Source organism: Scyliorhinus torazame, chromosome 13 (assembly GCF_047496885.1).
Source record: "Scyliorhinus torazame isolate Kashiwa2021f chromosome 13, sScyTor2.1, whole genome shotgun sequence".
NCBI classification, from domain to species: domain Eukaryota; kingdom Metazoa; phylum Chordata; class Chondrichthyes; order Carcharhiniformes; family Scyliorhinidae; genus Scyliorhinus; species Scyliorhinus torazame.
This window is the reverse complement of record NC_092719.1, coordinates 169518605-169538840: the sequence shown is the minus strand read 5'-3', so window position 1 is coordinate 169538840 and position 20236 is coordinate 169518605. Positions and strand designations below refer to the sequence as shown.

The 20236-nt window shown below is 47.5% G+C and overlaps 1 protein-coding gene across 5 annotated transcripts in view; it reads left to right on the top strand.

The window, feature by feature from the left end:
* The first annotated feature begins 4876 nt into the window (after window positions 1-4876).
* Window positions 4877-20236, top strand: part of rpp14 (ribonuclease P/MRP 14 subunit) — a 29894-nt gene continuing 14534 nt past the window's right edge. For 2 of the 5 annotated variants that reach the window (XM_072472402.1, XM_072472403.1), the window contains exons 1-2: window positions 4877-5057; window positions 5154-5244. In XM_072472402.1, coding sequence (XP_072328503.1) covers window positions 4975-5057; window positions 5154-5244 — 174 coding nt within the window. In that variant the 5' untranslated portion in view covers window positions 4877-4974. The remainder of the gene's footprint in view (window positions 5058-5153; window positions 5245-20236) is intronic. The other 3 variants (XM_072472400.1, XM_072472397.1, XM_072472398.1) reach the window with 3 other exon arrangements.

Genomic DNA, 20236 nt, shown 5'->3' with positions numbered 1-20236 from the left:
AACAGCAGTTTACATAATAATTAATTTTGAATAGTTTATGGAGGAGAAACAGATTATAGATGATTGGGAAAGGGCCCTGAGATATGTATATATATATATATATGTATATATATATATATATATACATGTTAATCTTTAGGCAAGGATGTTGATGGGGCAGATCTGCGAATACTCAGAAGGCATAATCAAAGAACAACAAAGGGATAATTTCCCAGACCTTAAGAAGGAAGGGAGGCAGTTATCATCTAGCAGTCTCAGAAAGTGGACAGGCCAGTTTCCAGTCACCAAAAGGCCAAGTTTACAGCGGACAAGCTTCTAAGTCTCAGAGCCAAAGCAGTGCAGAAAACCTTTGGAACAGCAGTTTTAAAATATCTTCGCTGGACCAAGAAACAAACGGTTCCCAGACTGTAGTAGCATCCCTGTATTGTGTGGTAACTGTAGCTTGCTATTCAATTTGAATGTTGTTTGGGGGAATAGGGGAAGTCTTACCGAGTTCAGGTATCATAGATATATTTTGTAACATGGGTCATTTCTATAGAAACTGTATTTAATTGCTTGAGAGTAGTCCGATTTGTGTGTATTTGTCTTTACTTTAATAAATAGTGTTTAATAATTGTTACACGATGACTGGGCTGTTTATTCTCACTGGGATTTCACTTGTCTCCTCAACAACTAAACAAAACTTATACACTCCATGAACGGGTGTTCCAGGTTGGGATACCCTAGCAAATAACATCAGTGTGCTTCGTGACAATAGTAGCTATGCAGTCTAATACTCTACGGGCGGGATTCTCCAGCCATGCCCGGCGACTGGAAATTCCCGTCCGATGTCACTGGACCTTTATATGGTCCGCGTCCCACCCATGGCGATCTTGCGACTGGCGGGGCACAAGAATCCAGCCCTGCATGTTCTTAGCAGATTATTGAACCATGGAGAGATTCACTAAGTATGCTATTTCAGGAGATGTTTAAAGAATATGTGTGCCAGGGTGTCAGGATGCATTAACGTTGCTTTTCATCAACCATCTTAAGTAGGTAAAGATATTGATAAGCCTACACGTTTGCAGTATGGCTGTTCATTTTTAAGTACCAGAATAACTGCAATCACTAGTAAAAAATCTAAACGTTTTCTCTGAGCATATAAATAGTAAATTGGTGACCCAAGGAGGGATAGAGGTGATTAGGGACCAAAAAGGAGAATTTATGCAGGACAGCAGAGAGCATCTGTCTACACCAAGGAGGAAGATGCTGTCAAAGGCTCAGTGAAAGAAGTGGTAGTTGAGTCATGAGCTAATAGTTGAAAAGAGAAGGTATTTGAAAGGTTGGCTGTACTTAAATTTTGTAAGTACGAGGATTGGATCAGATACATCCCAGGAGACTGAGGAAACTGCAGAGGCACCGGCCATAATCTTTCAATCCTCCTTAGATACAGAGATTGTGCAGAGCACTTGAAAATTGGAAATGTTACATTCTTATTCAAAATGAATGTGAGGATAAGCCTAGAAACTGCAGGATAGTCAATTTAACTTTAGTGGGAATTAACAGTCACTTGGACAAACGTGGATTGATAAGGAAAGCCAGCACAGATGTGGTACGGGTACATTATGTTCAACTAACTTGATCGAGTTATTTGATGGGGTAACAGAGAAGATTGTTTTTTTTTTAATGTTTTTTATTCCAAACGTATATAAAAGATTACCTTGGGGAACAAACTCCCCAACACACAACTATATAGTTTGCACAAATTTTCCCCTTTTTCTCCCCCTCCTCCCTCACCCCCCTGCACGATGAACAGCTCCTCAAACACGACAACGAACATTGCCCTCCGCTGAACCCCTTAATTCGTACTTAATCTTTTCCAGCCGAAGAAAGTCATGTAAGTCCCCCAGCCAAGCCGCCACCACCAAAGGCGCTGCTGACCACCACTCCAGCAGAATTCTTCGCCGGGCAATCAGAGAGGGAAAGGCCACAATATCGGCCTTCCTGCCCTCCATCAGCTCCGACTTCTCCGATATCCCAAATATCGCCACCAATGGGTCTGGCTCAACCTCCACGATGCTTATTCGCGCCGCCAAAAATCTCCCCAACTTTTCGCTACCCCAGAACATATGTGCATGATTCGCTAGTTCCCGCCCACACCATTCATACTCACCACTCGGCTGTCACTCCCTGGAAGAATCACTCATTTTTGCCTGAGTCATATGTACCCTGTGTACCACCTTGAACTGTATCAGGCTCATCCTTGCGCATGAGAATGTCGCATTTACCCTTCGTAGCACCTCACTCCATTCTCCCCAGTTTATCTCCCCTCCCACTTCTCCTAATCTTCACCACCTGTTCACCTCCCTGCTCTCCCAGCCACCCGTATACGTCTATGATCCTGGCCTCCACTTCCACATCTGGAAGCAGCAGTCGCTCCAACAGAGTGTACCTCGACAACCTGGGGAACTCTTTCCAAACCTTCCGCGCGAAGCCCCTTACTTACGGGTACCTAAACTCACTTCTTCTCGGAAGCTGCACCCTCTCTTTCAGTTCCTCTTTACTGGCAAACCCTTCTTACAGGTACAAATCCCTCATCTTAACCAGCCCCACTTCTCTTCACCTCCTTTACATGGCATCTATTCCCCCCAACCACCTCCCCGGCTCCAAACCGTGTTTTCCCACAATGGCATTAACACCGACATCCCCTCTATCCAAAAGTGCCTCCTCAGCTGGTTTCTGACCTTCACCTTTACATAAGACATAGGAGCAGAATTAAGCCACTCGGCCCATCGAGTCTGCTCTGCAATTCAATCATGGCTGATATTTTTCTCATCCCCATTCTCTTGCCTTCTCCCCATAACCCTTGATCCCCTTATTAATCAGGAACCTATCCATCTCTGTCTTTTTTAAAATAAATTTAGAGTACCCAATTATTTCTTTTCCAATTAAGGGACAATTTAGCATGGCCAATCCACCTAACCTGCACATCTTTGGGTTGTGGGGGTGAGACCCACGCAGACATGGGGAGAATGTGCAAACTCCACATGGACAGTGACCCAGGGCCGGGATTCGAACCCGGGTCCTCAGTGCTGTAATCCCAGTGCTAACCACTGCGCCACCGTGCTGCCCCTATCTATCGCTGTCTTAAAGACACTCAGTGATTTGGCCTCCACAGCCTTCTGTGACAAAGTGTTCCACAGATTCACCACCCTCTGGCTGTAAAATGATTAAAAAGGGAAGCATAATTAGTTTTACTTGGTTTGGTGTCTGAAAGGTTTTCAATATAATTGACTGGTTATCCTGCTTGATCTGATTACTCTAGCACCAGAATTAAGTTGAAGTTGGGAAAGGTGCAATCTGCAGCAGAGGTTGCTTTGTGAGAGCAGTTCAGCTAATCCCACCCACCCCCATCCCCAGGAGTTGTCATTTCTCCCTAGACCTGCAAATCTTTTTTTCTTCAGATAATTATCCAGTTCCCTTGTGAAAGCCATGCCTCCATCGCATTCAGGCAGGACATTTCAGATTCTAACCAAAAAGCTTTTGTCAATCACTTTAAATCTATGTCATCTTGTTCTTGACCCTTCCACCAATGAGAAGGTTCTCCCTGTCCACTCTCTGGGGGCCCCTCATGATTTTGAACACCACCATCAAATCTTTTAACTTTCTCTCCTCAAAGGAGGACAAACCAAACTTCTCCAATCTATTCACATAACTGACGTCTATAATCCCCAGAACCATTCTCAAATCTTCTAGACCCTTTCCAATGTCTTCACATTCTTCCAACAGTGTAGTTCCAGAATTAGTTAATTGTGGGTATGTTAACTGTCTCTCTCCACAACTGTCACTTGATTTGTTGAGTATTTCCAGCATTTTCTTTTTTTATTTCATATCCACGCACCCACTATCTCTTTTATTTCTTGAGCTATACCTTTGCTCATAAGCCTGCTAAGTGCTCCTTTTTCAAATGCCTTCTGGAAGTCCACGCACATCACATCAACAGCATCACCCTTATCAATCTTCTCTGTCACTTCCGATGGCGGCCATGCTGTGAGTAGTTGAACACAGGGCAGCTCCTGCTTGAAGGCTTAGAAAAGAGCTCTTTTTACCTGAAATCAGGTGCAACTTCGACGGAAAAGTGTAACTGAAGGTTGGAGGAGAAGTTCCCTCCGGGGAATGGTATATTTGCTAGTTATCAAACCGGCAGAAGAAGGTGAAGGACTTGGCCAAGGAGTTGGAAGGGACCTGTGGCACAGCAGCCAGTGGAAGGATGGCGAAGGGGGAAGGGCCAGCGCAAGTAGCACAGCCCCAGGTGAAACAGTTGATGCCCTTCATCAAGAATTACGCCAACAGAGGAAGGAGATGCAGGAGGATTGCTCAAAGGCCATCAAAGGGGTTGTGGCACCCCTGAAGGGATACGGCGCTGAGGACCCGGGTTCGAATCCCGGCCCTGGGTCACTGTCCGGGTGATGTTTGCACATTCTTCCCGTTTTTCCGTGTGTTTTGCCCCCACAACCCAAAGATGTGCAGGCTAGGTAGATGGCCACGCGAAATTGCCCCTAAATTGGAAAAAATGAATTGAATACTCTAAAAACATTTTTTTTAAATCTTACTAAAACAGAGCGATATGCTTTTGCTAGTTCAATAATTCCCTTCTCACTACTGTTACAGGTTCAATAATGGCCTCCAGTCTACCAGACAGTGCATTCCAGATCCTTCCAATTGCCATGTAAAAAGGATGTCCCTCATGTTTAGGTTCGACAGCGCGGTCCAAGAGGCGTAGCGCATGCGCCTTAACGATGGGTGAGCAGCGGTTGCCAGGTGACGAGGAAACGGAACTGACAGTCGCAGGGGAGAAAACGGGGACGGTTGAGGAAGTGACCGGAAGTGACGATCACGTGATCATCGGTTACCCGGCGACGGCGGCCGGAAGTGAGTCGCCTGCCGTTTGCTCGGGGCTTCACGCCTGCTGTCAGTTTGTCGCCGCTCATCGGTATGATCCACCCAGGGGAGGACGCAGCCTACGAACGGCACGTTTCCAGAAACACCTGCGACTATCACTACCTGAAGGTCGGCCTGTGAGTGAAAAGCAGATTCCCCGTTAACAGAGCGTTCTTTTTGAGCTCCTCCTGCTCGGCTCGCTCACTCAGTTCTGGTTCTCTTTTGTCAAACAGCGCATTCGAGGAAACGAGGCCTGGGTTCAGGCTGAACGCTGCCCACTTTAAACAGCTGATCGTTTCGGCGCTGAAGGATTTGCACGGAGAGGTAGGAGTGCGGTATCTCGGGGTGACACTCACAGCCGCTTCCATTCCAAATCGTTGCCGCTATCCGAGCAATGTCACCGTGCTCTCGGCAGCTGATGATTAAATCAAGGAGTAAACTTTCAAAACGGACAGGATGCAGCAAGCAGCCGTTTAGCAACGAAGGGACGGACACGCTGCCACATTAAAGCTCGAATTAGAAAGACGATTTTGAAGTGAAACGGGATATGAATTCACTGAAAACTGAAGTGATTTAGTAAACACATGACCGCAATGGCGTTATAGGTGGATTAGTTAGGAAGTTTTCGTTAAGGCGGGGTATGCAGTTTTAGGTTTCCAACAAATTGGGCCGGAGTTAATGAAATGGTATAATATTCAAGTTTTGTCCAAATTTGTGCAATTTGACAATTTACACTAAGATTGTATGGGAATATTATTAGCTTCATTATTATTTGGGTCATTTTGAATTATTGGGTCCAATTCTGGACACCAAACTTCGGAACGGTGCGAAAGCTTTGAGGGATGGTGCAGAAAAAAATTGAGAACTCCAGCGATGAAGGACTTGTATGGATATATTTGAGAAGATGGGGTTATTCTTCTTACAGAAGATTTGGTTGAAGTGTTCAAAATCATGAGACATGGAAACCAATAGATCGAGAGAAACTATCTCATTGGCACAAGGATTCTGAACCAGAGGATCCCGATTTAAAACGAATGGCAAATGAACCAATAGTGACATGAGGGACATTTTTTTTACATGGCAAATGGTAGGATCTGGAATGCACTGTCTTGAGAGTTTGCTGGAGGCAGGTTCAGTCAGCTTTTGAAAGGGCATTTGAGAAGTCCCTGGAGGGGAAAATATTACAGGTTGACGGGAAAGGGGAGTGGGACTAGCTGAGTGGCTCTTGCCGAGAATTGGAAAGGGCATGATGGGTCAAATGGTCTCCTGTACCAGGACCATTCTGTGGTAGGCCAGAATGTGAAAACCAATGGAGACAGCAAAAATCCACTTAAATAATCAAGAGGAGAGCATTGTGAAATGTAAGCTCTGTCCCCTTTGTAATTATCATACGCACAAAATGACTCAAAGTTCAAACAATTGGACATGGCAGGTTGAAGCAAATGCAATAGTGGAAGCTTTTTTTTAAATGTCACTCACTCTGTTATGAAACTGTATTCTCATACGTAAAATACAGTGGTCTTAGTGAAGAGAACTAAAAAAATGACAGAGGGAAAGCACTAAGAATAATGTTTCCATGCTGTAAACTTCTATGATTCTATAGAGGGTTATGGGCCAAGTGCGGGCAACTGGGACTAGCTTAATGGTAAAAACTGGGCGGCATGGACTGGTTGGACCGAAGGGCCTGTTTCCATGCTGTAAACCTCTATGATTCTACTGAGGCTTTGAGTCATTCTGCACCAAAAACATGTTCAGAAATTGCATGAATGCAAGAATTTCAAGTTTTCTGTTTTTGGCTTGTAAGAGCAGAACTATGTTTAGAATATTGTGGAGGGACTTGGTAGACAATGGCAAAAAGGATAGAGGAAAATTATGTGCAGTGTGCTCCTTGCAATTGTATGCAAGTGGGAGGCATGCACTTGAGCCCCGATTTAAGAAAACATAGATGAGCTGATAGACTGGCAGCATGGTCGGCGCAGGCTTGGAGGGCCGAAGGGCCTGTTCCTGTGCTGTACTTTTCTTTGTTCTTTGAATATGACAAAAAGCAAATGTAAGTTGTCAGGATATGATTACCTTTTACTGTTCTCGGAGTCTGAGCTATATGAACAGTAGAAGAATTTATGGATATGCTATGTCCCAATCAAAGAGGAAACAAGATAAAGCCTGGGCATTGTCACGTCTTACATGAAGTAAAATTAGAAGAGAAAGATTTTCTGAACTGGATGTCTGCCAGTTAGATGGTGATGAAGGCTTGGACCTTCTGTTAGATCAGTACTCCCCAAAACATGCTGATGTGAACCCATTTTAATGTCCCACACCTGATGTGACACAAGAATGAAAATTTGTGTGTGGGGTGGGGTGGCCTTCAGCAAGATATGGGGTTCCAGAATAAAGCAAAACAGCTTTACCCAATTCTTATTTTCCAATTAAGGGGGCAATTTAATATGGCCAATTCACCTACCCTGCACATCTTTGGGTTGTGGGGGTGAGACCCACGCAGACACAGGGAGAATAATCAATTTCAAGCCTATTTACCTCTGCCTCCCCAAACCTTATGTTAGGCATTTTGATTGCAGCTGAGGCGTCATGGCTTGTGCAATCTGATAGCTCCCCTCGTTTCCCAGCAAACTTCGACCAGAGGAAAATAAATCGGGCGTGCTCAAGATAAACACTGAGGCTGCTTCTGCAAAACTTGTTCACTCCCTTCCTCTTCAGCAAGCAGTGAATCAAAAAATATCAGACACAGGTGTCATGTGGCCTTGGAATCAGCCCCCGGACTTTCCTGACAGTGTTTCCATTCCACTACACTCATTATGGCATTGCTGCTTGTGACCCCAATGGGGGTTGCGACCCACAGTTTAGGCACCCCTTAAAATTCTTAGATGAAACTAAAAAGAAAGCATGACTGGACTTTGACAAATTTCAGAATCTAAACGGTCATTCCATGGAGAGCTAAATCATAGACTTCAGTATATTATAAAAATGACTGACAATTTAATTTGGGTATCCCTGGATTAGCATTTAAATTGCCGAATTGTCTCATTTGGTCAGGGTCCTGGTTCTAACTGGTATTCGATTCTCTGAGAGGGTGAGCCTGTTGATTAAAAATCCACCTAAAAGATTCAGCTGTGGTTTAGATGAGTATATAAGGTGAATAAAAGATTAGTAATAAGTGTGAAATTTGTAAAATGTATTGGAGAATGCCACCAGGTTTGATTGCAAACCTTCCATCTTCATAAGACTAATGAAGTAGTTGGTGTAAAGGTATGGGACAGTGATGGAAATATTTCCATTCTATATTTTGTAGACCTGACAACCAGATAAAGCCTTTCTCCATAATACATAGTAAGGACATAAGGTTTATTTTAGACAAAATCATGGAGCAATGTATCGGAACTTGGGACACCAGCAAATATTTGATTAATAATGGAAAGGAATTAACCAATACTGAGTTCAGAGACCTATGAAAAGATTAACTTTGTGTTCATGAATACCACAGCTGGAAGTCTTTCAGCATTGGACTTTATGAAAGGAATCATGTGGTGATCATGAAATAGTGCATAAAACTTAGCTGGTAAAACCGGACTTCAAGTTCATGACCACCTTGACATGGGCAGTTCATGCAACAAAATGGTGCTTTACTTGCAGGGATACAGACTTTCATCAAAGCTGAGGCTATGGAGAAAGTTTGGAAAACTGCTAAGGCATTGTCTTAGACCATCCGAGACAAAATTTAATTATTTTTAATATGTTTATTTAAAATATTTCATTATAAGCAAAATAGCGTAAAACAATTAATTCAAGTTACAATGACAAAGAACATGACAACAATCAAATGACTATTTAACAACCCCGCCCAAAAGAAATGGTGGTCGGGGCGGGAATGCGCCACCTGGGGAACGGGTGGGTGCGCGGAATCAGGACGTGGGACTGGCCTAGAGAGGGTGATGGCTAGTCGACAGGGGAGGGGGGCAGGCAGCCCCCCCAGTTCGGGTGATCACGTGGAACGTGAGAGGCCTAAAGGGCCCGAGTGCACTTGAAAGGACTGAGGGCAGACGTGGCCATGCTTCAGGAGACGCACTTGAAGGTGGCGGACCAAGTTAGGTTAAGGAAAGGATGGGTGGGACAGGTGTTCCACTCCGGGCTGGATGCAAAGAATAGAGGGGTGGCCATACTGGTGGGAAAACGGGTGTCATTCGAAGCTAGGAACATTGTAACAGACAGCGGAGGCAGATATGTGATGGTGAGTGGCAGACTGGAGGGAATGGAGGTCGTGTTGGTTAATGTATATGCCCCGAATTGGGATGATGCGGGATTTATGAAGCGGATGCTGGGATGTATCCCGGACCTGGAGGTAGGAAACCTGATAATGGGGGGGTCTTCAACACCGTGTTGGACCCAGGGTTAGATAGATCTAGATCTAGGACCGGAAGAAGGCCGGCAGCGGCCAAGGTGCTTAGGGGGTTTATGGACCAAATGGGGGGAGTGGATCCGTGGCGATTTGTAAGGCCAAAGAGTTCTCCTTCTTCTCCCATGTTCACAAGGTGTATTCCCGGATAGATTTCTTTGTTTTGGGAAGGTCACTGATCTCAAGGGTGGAAGGAACTGAGTACTCAGCCATAGCTGTTTCAGATCATGCCCCACACTGGGTGGACCTGGAACTAGGAGAGGAGAGGGAGCAGCGTTCACTCTGGCGACTGGATGTGGGATTACTGGCGGATGAGGGAGTCTGCGGAAGGGTGCGGGGATGTATCGAGAGATACCTGGAGGCCAATGACGACGGGGAGGTCTGAGTGGGAGTAGTATGGGAAGCACTAAAGGGGGTGGTCAGAGGAGAGCTGATCTCCATCAGGGCCCACAAGGGGAAAATAGAGGCGAAGGAAAGGGAAAGACTACGGGGGGAGATTTTGAGGGTAGATAAAGAATACGCGGAGGCCCCGGAGGAAGGATTATACAGGGAGAGGCGACGACTCCAGACGGAGTTCGACCTGTTGACCACGAGGAGGGCGGAGGCACAGTGGATGAGATATGAATATGGGGAAAAGGCGAGTCGCCTGTTGGCCCATCAGCTGCGAAAGAGGACAGCGGCGAGGGAGATAGGGGGAATTAGGGATAAAAAGGAAGCTACGGTGCGGAGAGCAGGGAAGATAAACGAGGTGTTTAAGACCTTTTACGAGAGACTTTATAGGTCCCAACCCCTGGAGGGAAAAGAGGAGATGCGGCAGTTTTTGGACCAATTAAGGTTCCCGAGAGTGGAGGAGCAGGAGGTGGAAGACCTGGGGGCGCCGATTGGGGTGGACGAGGTTACCAAGGGGCTGGGGAACATGCAGGCAGGGAAGGCCCCGGGACCAGATGGGTTCCCGGTGGAATTCTATAGAAAATATGTGGACTTGTTGGCCCCGCTGCTGGTAAGGAACTTTAACGAGGCCAGAGAAGGTGGGACCCTACCCCCGACAATGTCGGAGGCGACGATATCGCTAATCTTGAAGCGGGATAAAGATCCGCTGCAGTGTGGGTCCTATAGGCCTATCTCACTGCTAAATGTGGACGGCAAGTTGCTAGCAAAGGTGCTGGCAACGAGGATAGAGGATTGTGTCCCGGGGGTGGTGCACGAAGACCAGACAGGGTTCGTAAAGGGGAGGCAACTAAATGTCAACGTGCGACGGCTATTAGGGGTGATAATTATGCCCCCAGTTGAGGGGGAGGCAGAGATAGTGGCGGCAATGGATGCAGAGAAGGCATTTGATAGGGTGGAGTGGGAGTATCTATGGGAGGTGCTGAGGAGGTTCGGGGACGGGTTTGTCAGCTGGGTTAAACTCCTCTATGGGGCCCCAACGGCAAGTGTGGTCACAGGTCGGCAAAGGTTGGAGTATTTTCGACTATACAGGGGAACAAGACAGGGATGCCCGTTGTCCCCATTACTGTTCGCGTTGGCAATTGAACCACTGGCCATAGCGCTGAGAGACTCCAGAAAATGGAGAGGGGTGATTAGAGGGGGAGAGGAACACCGAGTGTCACTCTACGCAGATGACCTGCTGCTGTATGTGACGGACCCAGTGGGGGGGATGACAGAGGTCATGCAGATATTGAGGGAGTTTGGAGATTTCTCGGGATATAGGCTTAACATGGGAAAGAGTGAGCTTTTTGTGATACACCCTGGGGACCAGAGTAGAGGGATAGATGGCCTACCGCTAAGGAGAGTGGAAAGAAACTTCCGATACCTGGGGATTCAGATAGCCAGGAGCTGGGGAACCTTACACAGACTTAATCTGACACGACTGGTGGAACAAATGGAAGAGGATTTCAAAAGGTGGGACATGCAGCCGCTGTCACTGGTGGGCAGAGTGCAGGCAATTAAGATGATGGTTCTCCCGAGGTTCCTATTTGTGTTCCAATGTCTCCCTATACTGATCACTAAGGCCTTTTTTTAAAAAATAGATAGGAGCATCACGAGCTTCGTGTGGGCAGGGTAGGTCCCGAGGGTAAGGAGGGGGTTCCTACAACGTAGTAGAGACAGAGGGGGACTGGCGTTGCCGAATTTGGGAGACTACTACTGGGCCGCCAATGATTCGTAAATGGATGATAGAGGGAGAGGGAGCGGCGTGGAAAAGATTGGAGATGAAGTCCTGCAAAGGGACGCGTTTAAAAGCGCTGGTGACGGCGCCACTACCGCTCTCACCAAAAAGATTTACCACGAACCCAGTGGTGGCGGCAACATTAAGTATCTGGGGGCAATGGAGGTGACAGAGGGGTGTGCTGGGAGCCTCGGTGTGGTCCCTGATCAGGAACAACCATAGGTTTGCCCTAGGGAGGCTGGACGGAGGATTCCAGAGCTGGCACTGGGTAGGAATCAGGAGAGTGGGAGATTTATTTATAGACGGGACGTTTGCGAGCTTGGGAGCGCTTGAGGAAAAGTATAAGCTGCCCCGGGGAAATGTATTTCGACATATGCAGGTGAGAGCGTTCACAAAACAACTGGTGAGGGAATTTCCGCTGCTCCCGACACAAGGGATCCAGGACAGGGTGCTTTCGGGGGGGGGGGGGGGGTTGGGGAGGGCAAAGTGTCAGAGATATACCGGGAGATGAGAGAAGAGGGGGAGGAGTTGGTGGGCGAACTGAAGGGAAAATGGGAAGAAGAGCTCAGGAAGGAAACTGAGGAGGGTTTGTGGGCTGATGCCCTAAGCAGGGTAAATTCCTCTTCCTCGTGTGCCAGGCTTAGCCTGATCCAATTTAAGGTGCTGCGTAGAGCACACATAACGGGAACAAGGTTGAGCAGGTTCTTCGGAGTGGAGGACAAGTGTGGGAGGTGCGGGGGAAGCCCGGCGAACCACACACATATGTTTTGGTTGTGTCCGGCACTGGAGGGGTATTGGAGGGGAGTGACGGGGGTGATCTCGAAGGTGGTGAAGGTCCGGGTCAAGCCAGGTTGGGGGTTAGCTTTATTTGGAGTTGCGGATGAGCCGGGAGTGCAGGAGGCGAAAGAGGCCGATGTCGTGGCCTTTGCGTCCCTAGTAGCCCGGCGTAGGATTTTACTCGTGGAAGGAAGCGAAAACCCCCCCCCCCCCCGGGCTGGAGGCCTGGATAAACGATATGGCGGGGTTCATAAAACTGGAGCAGATGAAGTTTGCGCTGAGAGGATCGGCTCAAGGGTTCACCAGGCGGTGGCAACCGTTCCTCGACTACCTAGCGGAACGTTAGAGGGAAGATAGATGACCAGCAGCAGCAACCCAGGGGGAGGGGGGGTAAATTGTTTGGGTTTTTGGAGGGGGCGGGGGAGTATTACTTCGTGTTATTTGGTTAGTTTACCATGTTAGTTACAAAATGTTATATTGCAGTTATCATGTTACTTTTATCTTTATTTCTTTGATTTGTAAGGGAAAAAATTGTGTTTGAAAACTTTAATAAAATATATTTATTTAAAAAAAAAACTTAACCCCACCCCCCAAACTCCTTAACAACTGACAGTGTCTAGCTCTTTACAAAAGGAAATTAATGGCTGCTATCTTGGGTAGAACTCTTTTACCAACCCCCCCCCCCCCCCCCCCCACTCCCCCCAAACCATTTCACCTTTACCTTATTTAACGGAGCTGACTCCACTGATAAGATCTGGCTGTATACGCACGATATACCCCCCCCCCCACAAAACCACTACCACCAGAACTGGCCCAAGACAGAATCCTCTTCAGGGAGGAGGGTGGAGCCAAGGGAAAGAGGGAAAAGCCTTGCATGAAGATCACGAATCTCAAAGTATCTAAACAGATTGGAACCGGGGGCTTGAAATTTCTCCGACATTTCCTTAGAGCTGGCAAACTATCCCTCCATGAACAAGTCTCCAAATCCTTCCCCTCCCATGACCTAAATCCAAGTCGAAACCCGCTGGCAAAAAAAAGGTGATTATTGCAGATCAGGACAGCAAAGACATGGATCTATGTTTAAAATGCTGTCTGAACTGATTCCAGACTCTCTCAGCGTGGACACCACTACCGAATTCTAAGAAAATCTTGCCGGAGAGAACGGCAACGGTGTGGTTACTAATGTACCACGGCTGGAACCCTTACAAGAACTCGCCTCCATTTGCCCCCATATGGAACCCGGATCACTAAACCATCCCAGTATCTTCTGAATATTGGCTGCCCAATAGTAAAAGAATAAATTACGTAAAGCCTAGCCTCCTGATTTTCTTATCTCTCTGGAGGAACGCGGGTCTTACCTGCCCAAATAAATGAGGACACTAATTTATTAATTTTGACAAAGAAAGGCTTAGGGATAAAAGTGGGGAGACATTGAAAAAGAAGTAAAAATCTCAGGAGCACATTCATCTTGATAGTCTGAACCGTGCCCGCCAAGGACTGTGGGAAGCAATCCCATTTCTGCAAGTCCGATTTGACCCCAGTAACCAGACTAGCATAATTTAATTTAAGAAGTGAGGCCCAATCGTAGGACACCTGAATTCCCAGATAACGAAAGGTAGATCTGGCAAGGTAAAAAGGTAATATACCCAGATGAGTTAACTGGGAAGTATTTGTTCTTCTCCAAAATCAAATTATACCCGAAAAGAAGCCAAAACTCCCAAGCAGCCTCATTATCTCATCCATACATAGTAGATACTGGGTCCGTAATATAAAGAAGCAGGTCATCTGCGTAGAAGGACACCCTATTTTCCATTCTTCTTCGACTTACTGGAAGATAATAATCATAATGCTCTTTATTAGTGTCACAAGTAGGCTTACATTACACTGCAATGAAGTTACTGTGAAAATCCCATGGTCGCGACACGATGGCGCCTGTTTGGGTACAGCAGCACGGTGGCAAGTGGTTCTATTGCCAGAGCAAACCGGAGTGGAGACAATGGAAATCCTTGCCTTGTGCTCCTATTCAGCGGAAAGTAACCAAAATTCAAAACATCCGTGCTAACCCTTGCAGTGGAGGCCTTACACAATAAACAAATCCAGAATATAAACTTTTGTCCAAATCAAAACCTCCCAAAAATCTCCCACTCTACCCTATCAAATGGCTTTTAAGCATCTAGGGAAACAATCACCTCCGGTTCGGGCACCGAAGAGGGGGAGACGACAACATTTAATAGAAACCGTATATTGGCCGACAATTGACGACCACTGACGAAGGCTGCCTGGTCTTCCGAGCTCACCTCTGGGAGGCAGGGCTCCAACCGCAGCGCCAGCACTTTTGCAAGTAACTTCGCATCAAGTGAAATAGGTCGGTACAATCCACACTTTGTAGGGTCCTTGACTTTCTTAAGGATCAAGGAAATAGAGGCCTGTGCAAGTGCAACGGGCAACGAACCGCGGGTCAGGGAGTCGTTAAACATATCTAAAATTGGATGTGCCAATTGCTCTGCAAACGTCTTATAAATCTCAATGGGAAAGGGGCAGGGGCTTTACCCCGTCTGCATCAACCTAAGTGCATTTCCTCTGGACCCAACAGGGGTTCCAACTCTTCACGCCTCTCCCTCTCTGCCACTGAGATGGTTAATAATTATAATAATCTTTATTAGTGTCACAAGTAGGCTTAAATTAACACTGCAATGAACTTATTGTGAAAAGCCCCTAGTCGCCACATTCCGGCGCCTGTTCGGGTACACAGAGGGAGAATTCAGAATGTCCAATTCACCTAATAAGCACGTCTTTCGGGACTTGTGGGGGGAAACCGGAGCACCCAGAGGAAACCCATGCAGAAAGAGGGAGAATGTGCAGACTCCACACAGACAGTGACAAAGCCGTGAATCGAACCCAGGACCCGGGTGCTGTGAAGCAACAGTGCTAACCACCGTTCTACCGTGCTGCCCTAAAAATCAGTCATGATCGATCTATCCGGGGCTCCAATCTATAGTGATCCTGGTAAAATGTTTCAAAATCCACATTGACTGAGGCGGGGCAGAAATCAGGCTGCCACTTTGAGTACCATACTTGCATAATCTCCCAGGAAGCCGCCTGCTGTCTTAGCTGGTGAGCGAAGAGGTGACTGGCCTTCTCCCCATGTTCATAAAATACACCCTCAAACGTCACAGCTGGCCTACCCCCTTATTTGTTGATAATTCAAATTGTGTCTGCAGCATTTTCCTACTTGCCAACAATTCCGGGGTTGGGGCATGTGAGTACTGATAGTCCACCTCGAGGATGCAATCCACCAGCTTCTGGCGCTCCGCCCTTGCTGTCTTTTCCATGTGCACGTTGTAGGTGATTATCTCTTTCCCACCCCCATAACCACCTTAAGGGCTGGAAGATGAGGTAAAGTCACTTTTATTAAATTTAAGATATTCCCCAAGGGCGGGGGACATATGTTCACAAAATCTCTTGTCCTCTAATAATGCCATATCCAATCTTCATGGCAGAGGCTGGGAGGGACCTGACTCTAGTGCCAAATCAACAAAATGTGTGGCATGGTCTGAAATCACAATGGCAAGTAACCCCCCCCCAGCCACCAAAGAGAGGAGAGGCCTATTCACCACAAAAGTTGATACGCGAGTATACCTGGTGCACATGGGAGAAAAAGGAAGAATCCTTATCACTCGGGTGCAAGAACCACCATGGATCTGCCCACCTTCCCATCTGTTCATAAAAACCAACAAAGCCCTGGCCACCCCGGATTGAGTCAGAGGTTTGGCCCTGGACCGATTCATTTTGGGGTTCAGAACACAGTTTAAGTCACCCCCAAAATAAGCTGATGTGAATGCAAATTAGGGATGGAGGCCAGCAGCTTGTTAATAAAATCCGTAACATTCCAGTTTATAGCATAGACATTACCCAGGACCCGGTACCGAGGTGCCCACAGGCAATAACATGTCTACCATTGGGGTCAGCCAAAATCTTCGCAGAAAACGTAACCTGTTTATTTATTGAAATTGCTGCACCCCGGGACCTACTATCAAGGCCCGAATGAAAAGCTTGTCCCACCCACCTATTCTGCAACCTTATCTGGTCTCTGACACACAAATAAGCCTCTTGCAGAAACACCACATCGGCATTTAAACCTTTAAGATGAATAAATACCCTCAACCTTCTCACTGGGATTCAACCCCCTGACATTCCAGCTGACAAAATTAATTGGAGGCCTACACCCCCCTCCAGGATCTGGAGTCAGCCATTTCCACCAAGAAGGATTATCCAACAGTTATTTAGAAAGTACAGCAACCAGGCCCACCCAAGATGGCTGGCAAACCCACTAACAAGATTAAACAGAGAGAAATCTGTAATCACCATCAGCAAACTACCCTTTTCCCCCTCAACCCCACACTCGGACGCTAATACACCCAAATACACATACAGAACATAGTACGGTGAACATAAACCATGAAAACCTACTTCTGATAAGCTTAATGCTAAACCAAACAAAAACACTAAGCTCATTATATAAAAGAGAAATAATGTCATGAGCTGCAATCAACCACGCAGCACCATTCCGATTTTCTAAATCTTTGTCGGAGCAAAGAAAAGTGTGTACAGAAAAAAAACACAATATAAAAATCCTTAAAACATAGTGTTACGAGCTGGGTCAGAGGGGTTGATTCTCAGTGGGTCAGAATGGAGGAGAGTTTGTGCAGGGGGTCGGACTAGCAACAGCGCCGCTCCTGATAGCTCCAGGGAAATATTCAGGGAGTCCGGTAATAATAGCTTCATTGAAAATCTGGAGGTAGTTTCGCCAACACTTCGGGTTGGGGGTTGGGTCAAGAGAAATGCCGATTCGGGGGAACCACAGATTTGAGCCAGGGAGGTGGGATGGAAGTTTTCGGAAATGGGAAGAGAAGGGGATTAAGACGCTAAAAGATTTGTTTCTTCGGGGTCGGTTTGCAGGATTGAGGGAGCTGGAAGCGAAGTATGGGCTAGAGCAGGGAGAAGTCTTTAGGTACATGCAGGTTCGGGATTTTGCCAGGAAGGAGATACAGAGCTTCCCAGAGGAACCGGCCTCCACATTGCTGGAGGTGGTGATGACGACAGGGGACTGGAGAAGAGGGCAGTGTCAGCGGTTTATGGAGCTATTTTGGAAGAGGATAGGGCACCACTGGAAGGGATCAAAGCAAAGTGGGAGGAAGAACTGGGAGAAGTTATAGAGGAGGGGGTCTGGTGTGAGGTGCTCCGGAGAGTGAATGCCTCTACCTCACATGCGAGGTTGGGGCTGATACAGCTGAAGGTGGTATATAGAGCGCACCTAACGAGGGCGAGGATGAGCTGATTTTTTGAAGGAGTAGAGGATGTGTGAGCGCGTTGCGGGGGGAGGGGTTGCTCATCACATTCATATGTTTTGGTCCTGTCCAAAGCTAGGGGAGTACTGGAAGGAGGTGTTTCGGGTAATTTCCAAGGTGGTGCGTCTGAAACTGGACCCAGGAGGCCATATTCGGGGTGTCGGACCAGCCAGGGTTGGAAACGGGTGCGGAGGCAGATATCATAGCCTTAGCCTCGTTGATTGCCCTAAGGCGGATCCTGATGGGATGGAGAGCAGCCTCTCCACCCAGTGCCCTGGCGTGGCAGGGGGATCTGTTGGAATACTTGACCCTTGAGAAGGTTAAGTTCGAACTGAGGGGAAGCACGGAGGGGGTACTACAAATCATGGGCACTATTTATTATGCACTGTCAAGAACTGGATAACATCGAACATTAGTTGGGGCGGGTTGGGTGGGACGGTTGGGGGGTGGGAGGGGGGCTGTGTAGATGAAGGGTGACTATGGGTAATCCCTGATTCCTTTTTGTCATTTGTTTATGTAAACATGCGGGCTGATGTTTGGGGGTTGGTGGGCGGATGGGATCGTTGTAATTGTTATGGGGATTGACATATCTTGCTGATTATTGTTTATTGTTGATCGGTGTAAATGCGGGAGAAAATGTGAAAAAAGGAGAATAAAAATATTTTTTAAAAACATAGTGTTACAGCAAGGAACTATATAATTTCACAAAAGAATAAATGGAACACAAACTGACAAAACTAAATCCCCTATCCAAAGCCCAACTTGCAAAACATTCAATCCCAGCAAATCCACATATCAACATGCCCAACTCCAATATCCAAAAACCTCAAAGCCCTCAATCACCCCGCGTCAGACCATTCTTCTTTACAAAGGAATTTGCCTCCCCCTGCACATCAAAAAAGATCTTCTACGCATCATTGCACAATGCATATCAGCCCCATTCATTTTTCAAAAAAATATATATTTATTCAAATTTTCAACGATTTTCAACAAAACACTCCAACCAGAGAAAAAAAGAATAAAGCACAAAACAAGCAAAGATTATACATGAGATTTCCAACAAAATACAATAACCCCCATTTAACAAATAAACACGCCAGTAAGGAAAAACGCCCCACTGTAACCTAAACAAAACAGAAACCCCCCCACCCCCCTCCCCCCTCTGGGTTGCTGCTGCTGTTGACCTCCACCTAACGTTCCGCGAGAAAATCTAGGAACGGTTGCCACCGCCTGGAGGACCCCTGCACAGACCCTCGCAAGGCAAACTTTATCCTTTCCAGCTTGATGAACCCTGCCATATCGTTAATCCAAGCTTCCACGCTTGGGGCTTCGCATCCCTCCACATTAGCAGGATCCTTCGCCGGGCTACCAGGGACGCAAAGGCCAGAACACCAACCTCTTTCGGCTCCTGCACTCCTGGCTCGTCCGATACCCCAAATAATGCTATCCCCCAGCTCGGCTTGACCCGGGTGTTCACCACTTTGGACATAGTCCTCGCAAAGCCCCTCCAGAACCCCCTCCAGCGTCGGGCACGCCCCAGAACATATGGGCGTGATTTGCTGGGCTCCCCGAGCACCTCACACACCTGTCCTCTCTCCCCCCCCCCCCCCCCCAAAAACCCACTCATCCTCGCCCCTGTCATATGCGCCCTATGGACAACTTTGAACTGTATTAGACTGAGCCTGGCGCAGGGGGAGGAAGAATGAACCCTACTCAGGGCATCAGTCCACAGATCTTCATCCAGCTCCTCCCCCAGCTCCTCCTCCCACTTACCCTTTAACTCCTCCACCGAGGCCTCCTCCGCCTCCTGCAGCTCCTGTTAGATCGCCGAGACCTTGCCTTCTCCAACCCATACACCTGAGATCACCCTGTCCTGAATCCTTCGTGCTGGGAGCAGCGGAAAGTCCCTCACATGCCGTCTCACAAAAGCTCTCACTTGCATGTACCTAAAAACATTCCCGGGAGGTAACCCAAATTTCTCCTCTAGCGCCCCGAGGCTCGCAAAAGTGCCATTGATGAATAGGTCCCCCATTCTTTTAATCCCAGCCCGATGCCAGCTCAGAATCCCCCCCATCCATCCTACCCGGAATTCACCTGTGGTTCTCTCGTATCGGGGACCAGACTGAGGCCCCCACCTCGCCCCTATGTCGCCTCCACTGCCCCCAGATCTTCAGAGTCGCCACCACCACCGGACTCGTGGTGTACCTTGTCGGCGGAAGCAGCAATGGTGCCGTCACAAGCGCCCCCAGACCCGTACCCACACAAGACGCCACCTCTAGCCTCTCCCACGTCACCCCCTCTCCCTCCATTACCCACTTATGGATCATCGCCACATTAGCTGCCCAATAATAGCCACATAGACTCGGCAGTGCCAGGCCCCCCCCCCCCCCCCTGTCCCTGCTACACTCCCAAAACACCCTCTTCACCCTCAGGGTCTTATTCGCCCATACGAATCCCATAATACTCCTGCTTCCCTGTTTAAAAAAAGCCTTGGGGATTAGGATGGGCAGGCACTGGAACACAAACAGGAACCTCGGGAGGACCGTCATCTTGACCGACTGCACCCTACCCGCCAGAGAGAGTGGCAGCATATCCCATCTCTTGAAGTCCCCCTCC